The 5,604-nt window shown below is 43.5% G+C and overlaps 2 protein-coding genes across 2 annotated transcripts in view; both read right to left on the bottom strand.

Annotated features, from left to right (window-relative positions):
• Positions 1-3,165, bottom strand: part of cirop (ciliated left-right organizer metallopeptidase) — a 4,837-nt gene extending 1,672 nt beyond the window's left edge. The window contains exons 1-8 of the mRNA XM_020624592.1: positions 2,830-3,165; positions 1,819-1,968; positions 1,528-1,653; positions 1,323-1,407; positions 788-933; positions 514-697; positions 311-380; positions 105-201 (exon numbers count right to left, since the gene is read on the bottom strand). Coding sequence (XP_020480248.1) covers positions 105-201; positions 311-380; positions 514-697; positions 788-933; positions 1,323-1,407; positions 1,528-1,653; positions 1,819-1,968; positions 2,830-3,165 — 1,194 coding nt within the window. The remainder of the gene's footprint in view (positions 1-104; positions 202-310; positions 381-513; positions 698-787; positions 934-1,322; positions 1,408-1,527; positions 1,654-1,818; positions 1,969-2,829) is intronic.
• Positions 3,166-5,417: 2,252 nt separating this feature from the next.
• lrp10 (low density lipoprotein receptor-related protein 10) overlaps positions 5,418-5,604 on the bottom strand; it is a 5,641-nt gene continuing 5,454 nt past the window's right edge. The window contains exon 9 of the mRNA XM_020624591.1: positions 5,418-5,562. Coding sequence (XP_020480247.1) covers positions 5,418-5,562 — 145 coding nt within the window. The remainder of the gene's footprint in view (positions 5,563-5,604) is intronic.

Here is a 5,604-nt window from a genome sequence, read left to right as displayed (position 1 = left end):
CTGCAAAATGAGTAAAAATAATTTCATTTCTTGTGTAAATCTGCAGGAGGTAGTAGCGTAAAGAGGATTTTCATGAAAATCTAATTCCATGAATTATGACTTACCCCATTCTTGAGGGGTTTATACACGCGACACCCCTCCAAGTAGGGGTCAGTCTGGCACTCCCCCTTGTGGAGGTGAAGAACATGACACCCAAGTCCACTGCCAAAAAGAAATATTGCCATATTAGTGCTGTAGAATTAAACAACCCACATTAAAGACATGGGAGGCTGTGTAGAGAACATTTAACATTTTACATCTTCTGATCTACCTGCCAGTACAAAAAAAGGATGAGGAGTTGTCTTTGCAGGTCGACAGGGAGCCAAACATGGCTCCTTCACCTATTAAAAACACATTTGTCATATTTATTCTTCTCCAAACAGGTTGTTTTACTGATATCAAAACTATAGCTGCTCTATGTTTGTAATCATGCAGATTTGTTTTTACTTCATATCCACACTTCGTCTTCCGTACCATTACCCCAGACCAGGCTCTGTGCTTGGCTCAGGTTGACAGCGTACCAGCCCGTGTCTTGTAACGCAGCTAATGTGACTGGGTCAATCCGGACTGTGGTGGAATCCTCCAACACCGCCGACATGATGGAGCCCTGCAGGACCCGGGACTCCCAGTGAGAAGACGTTCCACCCGGATGGATGTCCTGAAGGAGTAAGTTAGTTTAGAGAAAGTAAGGAGAGCGTTTGTTCAATATGAAAATGGTGCCAGAGTGTTAGCTGAACTTGCTCAGTACCAGGTTCTCTAGCAGCCCTCCTAGCTCAGGGTCAGTGGTCGCCAGGTGCTTCTGCAGGGCTGCAATGACAGACTGGGTGTAGATCCTCATCTGGCCCAAAGCATCTGAGTGAACCACCTTCCCCCGAGCTGAGCAGCCGGCACCCACTGCAGGACAACTCAGAGAAAACAAGAACCAGAGCACATGATCTTTGATGTGAATTAAAATACATAGCTGACTCAAGGCATTCTTTCTTAAGGGTTTACACACAGTTTGGTTCATGTGCCTTTTGAACTGAGACTGAAGTTTGTATTGTAGATTCCAGCTGTGCACACAGGTGTGGGGAACTCTGGCAAATTGCACATTTTGTTGATTTGTTTAAGTGAAAAAAATACAAATACAACCCCTGCAGAAAAAAATGTGGCACATCCAAAGTTTTAGGCACCGTTCTATATGTAAAATACTCAGAGGATCATCAAGACATTAGGCCTTAACTGACTCATTAGGATGTGTAAGGCACGCCAACAATTATCTGTAGGAAGTGTGTTAGTCAAACCTTGAGAAGAGGAGGAACAGTCTCGCCAAGTGTGGAAGAGATCTTTAGAGAAACCAAGTGCATGAAACAGCTCGTGAATCACAGTCTGGAAAACAGATCATCACACACTGCTATTAAACCACAGAACCATCCATCATATGTCATTTTAACACAGATTTTTATTAGTTTAAAACTGACAAAATATTTAAATACTGCCTGTACATACCTGCACTGCAGCCTGCTGGTCGAATGTTTCTCCTGCCAGTCTGTCCCTGCAGATGACCACCACACCAGCCACAGGGCGCCCGTGGGTGTCGGTCTGGCAGTGGACAGCATAAGCCACCACTTTGGGCTGGGTGCACAGAAACAGATTGTACAGAACAGTAATTCACAATAATTAGTTTTTATATAAAACATTTAATATTGTAGAATCTGACGATGGGAAACGTCAGCCCACGTACGCCACACAACACCTATGTTTGTTATAATTATCTCAGTGCTTTTATAGCGTCTTCACCTCTGCTCTGCACTTGTCAGTGGACCGTATGTGCAGGTACAGCAGGAAGTCGGTGTCGGGGACTCCAGCACCTTCAGGTCTGAGGACAGTCCTGCGAGGTGAATCGGCTTCTGGGTAAATGTCACATCCAGCCAGGTGATCATCTGGGATCTGACAGGAACAGCAAACAGCGCTTAAGATGGCTATGAATGGATTTTAAGTTCTTTTGGTGCCATATTCTGACCAGCAGCAGATACAGATGCCTGCTCTGTATGTTTTTACCACCTAACCAAAGGAATACACTCATAATAACACTTACAATCACATCCAGACAAGTCTCAGCTCTGTAGTTGTTGTTGGCTCTACCACACCTGAAGGAGGAAAACTACATTCATTGCCATAACAACCCTCCTTTAGTGCACATATCTGTACAAATCCACTTTCTTCTAAATAGTGATACAGGACAGCGACTGCTCATCAGCTACAAGACAACAGTGTTTGCTAAATTAGTAAACAAAGTCCTAGTTTCAAATCCAGAACCAGCCGGCTGAGGCGCTCCAGTGTGTTGCATGATCTCCCCATTTTTTAAGTGGACGGTTAAAACGTAATCGTCATAATATCGTCACAAGGTATACACACCTGTTGTAGTTCATAGTGCTGGTATTCCTCCAGAGAAACTTGCAGTATTTGTTGATGTCCCTGCTAAGCAGCAAAGGGCCCTGTACTCTGTTAACTATCAAAACATCAACAGTTCATGATCGCACACGTTAGTCTCAGTTCAGCACCACTGATGTGAGGAAATTGTTGTGGTCAGTCCTCACAACTTAGCACCACTGATGTGAGGAAATTGTTGTGGCCAGTCCTCACAACTTAGGTTTGAGGGTTAAGACTTGGTTTTAGGGTTAATGTAAGAGTTAGGTTTAGGTTAGAGCTAAAGAATGTACAGTATTATGTCAGTGAGTGTCCTCACAGCTAGAGAAAGATCAGCGTGTTCTGTTTTTCACCTGACAGTAAAGACGACACCATCCTCACAGCCTCTTCCACTGCTGCCTCCAGTCTTTCTGTCTCAGTCCCTGATAGGCTGTCACTGTCTCCTGGCCTCCAGGTGTGGATCCTGACTGGCTGTGGAGAGGCAGGGCTGGACGGGGCTCTCCCTTCCAGGCCATGCAGAGGCGATGTCCCCTGTGCCAAATGCCTGGGCGGTTTCTCAGAGTTCAGCGTGACCTTCTCCGCGATTGGGACTCCGAGTCTGGGCTCACTGTGTGGTCTGTCTGGGTGAATGGGTGCAGCTCTGACCCTGCTGATCTGAGCCTGAACCTCATCAAAGAGGCACTTCTGTAGGACTCCAGGGAGCTCCACCACCACCATTACTACCACCACCCCCACCCACATTCTCTGGGGTGGAGGAAAAGTCATAATTATGGCTGGAACCCACTTTAAGGTCATAGTGAGGATTAAAAACAGCTGGTTACATAATGAAGTTGTGTCATGACCCCACCCACTGTACGACAGTGACAACATCCAACAGCCTGTAGAGCAGGGATTCGCTGGGTGGACAGTCAAATGACAAACACTAAACTATAGTAATATTTACATTTTAAAAGAAAAAATTATGTACAGAACTGTTTATTATTCAGAGATTAAACTCATTTTAATCCTTTGTGCTCCTTAATTTCATTTTGTTAAACAATATATTATAGCAAATGCTGAGGACGCTGACTTTTTGACTCACAGTCAAAAACTATCACATGATGAGCTAAGTATATTTTATATGAACACTTTCAGGTACATACATAAATAAATTATTGAATTCTGTTAACTTTGCCACCAGAATTTTAGTCTGGAGAAAACTCGCACAAGTGTTTACAGAAAATAGAAGCGTTTATAAAAAAAACAAACAGCTGACTGAATAAATGAGCCCGTTGGTGCTTTGACTCATGACCTCTTCTAAAACCCCTTCTGCAGTGTTGAAAGTGTTTGAATTACTAGATGCAAAATGACTTCTCAAGAGAAAATACAGTCGTATGGTCCATGTGCCTGCTACAAGATTAATCTACTAGTTAAATTAAATGCAGCCATTATAATTACCTTGGAGGTGAACGTCAGCCTGTCCATGTTGTCTCAGCGTTTAGCTGCAACTCAAACATGTTACACTGTAGTGCTGGTCTGAACATGTGTCCTCTTTCCATGGCAGTGGCGAGCGCTCTCTGGGGTCTGCGTGAATGTCTACAGGACTTCTGAATACAAAGCACAATGCAGCGACTCTTTCATCGCTGTTACTGAGGTGTCAGGTGTCGCTCAAGCACTTCACTCCCCGAATCACAAACACAGTATGCAAAACCTAGAAGTGCAAATTGTTTTAATCTCAGCCACATTTTTACTTATATACAGTGAAGTTGACCTTAACAAATCATAAAACAGCCTTGTCAGTTATATCCGTCTAGCTACTCCACGTCAACTATAATACATTCAACAAAGCAAACAGAACAACTTAAGAGAAAAAGATAAGATAATTTGCCTAAAAAAAAAAACAAAAAAAAAACTCCATAACATGTACAATAATAAATGGTACACCACAAGTCTGTTGTGTCAAAATGTGATAGATCGCAATCAATTCCCCTCAGGGGCTGAAGATTCAAGTTGAGGTTACTTTGTGATTTCGGGGCCCTTTTCCTCACTAGGGCGCCTCATCGTCCTGTGCGCGCACACACACACACACACACACACACACACACACACACACACACACACACACACACCCTAAAATCAGGCACCAAAGGGATTGTCTTTTGACACATTTGCTTTTGTAGATTACATACATTCACTTGGAGGTGTGTACTTAAACACGCAGTTATGTCAATGTGCACTAAAACAGGGGTTCAGAAAGTTATTGCCAGTCTGCCGAGAAGCCATGCATTTTTTTTTTCATGTTATAACAAAGTCTCTGATGTGTGGATGCGTGCTGTGATGATGTGAGGAAACCGCGCCTCTGTGTGTTTTGTGTGCATTGTGATTCATTTCAATCACCTCAAGCCATCTACAGGAAACTCCTCTAAAGGCACTTAAATAGGGAAATCATTTGTCTTCTTATAATATTGGAGAGAGAACATGAGACTGGACGCCATTGGCAGAAGTATGTGGACACAATCCACATCTACAAACACACTCCACTGTCTATGTAAGACTAAAATGCTAATGTATTCATACAGTTGCTGTCAAACCAACACAATATTTTCCATCATAAAAACTTGAATCATTCAATCTGCCTTAGTATCTGGATAGGGAAGAGTCTTCTGTGCAAAAGTTTACCTTCAGTGTGCAGCCTGGCTTTAATTAAATACACATCCAGAACTCACCTACACTTACATCAGCTATGCTTTTCCTCTAAAACTTTCTAAAGAAGGTCTTTTATAAAAGGGTCAAATGCTTAATTCCATGAGTTAACAAGTCCAACTCAAAACAGCTTCAAAAGGCACCAGACTTGCACAGTAAGGGCGAGTCTCGCTGTGAGCCACTCCTGTGCTTAAGTTCAAACAAATGTGGAAAGACCAGGTTTCTGTTATTTGTGAGTAAAAGACATAAAGAACGGGTAGGAAGTGTTGGGTAAGTGAGGAAGTCATTCAGGTGAGCATGGGCACATCGTCCTCTGAAGCGGTGTCTTCAGACAGGGGGATAAGCAGCACCTCATCATCTGAAGAGGACGAGGAGAAAGACGGGGATGCGGAGAGGGGCATGGAGTTGGCGGAGGAGGAAGAGGGCGAGGCTCTGAAAAGGGAGATACTCAGGCCCAGCGTGTGGAAGATGGAG

Source organism: Monopterus albus, unplaced genomic scaffold (assembly GCF_001952655.1).
Source record: "Monopterus albus unplaced genomic scaffold, M_albus_1.0 scaffold333.1, whole genome shotgun sequence".
Taxonomy (NCBI): Eukaryota; Metazoa; Chordata; class Actinopteri; order Synbranchiformes; family Synbranchidae; genus Monopterus; species Monopterus albus.
This window is presented reverse-complemented; position numbering and strand designations above follow the sequence as displayed.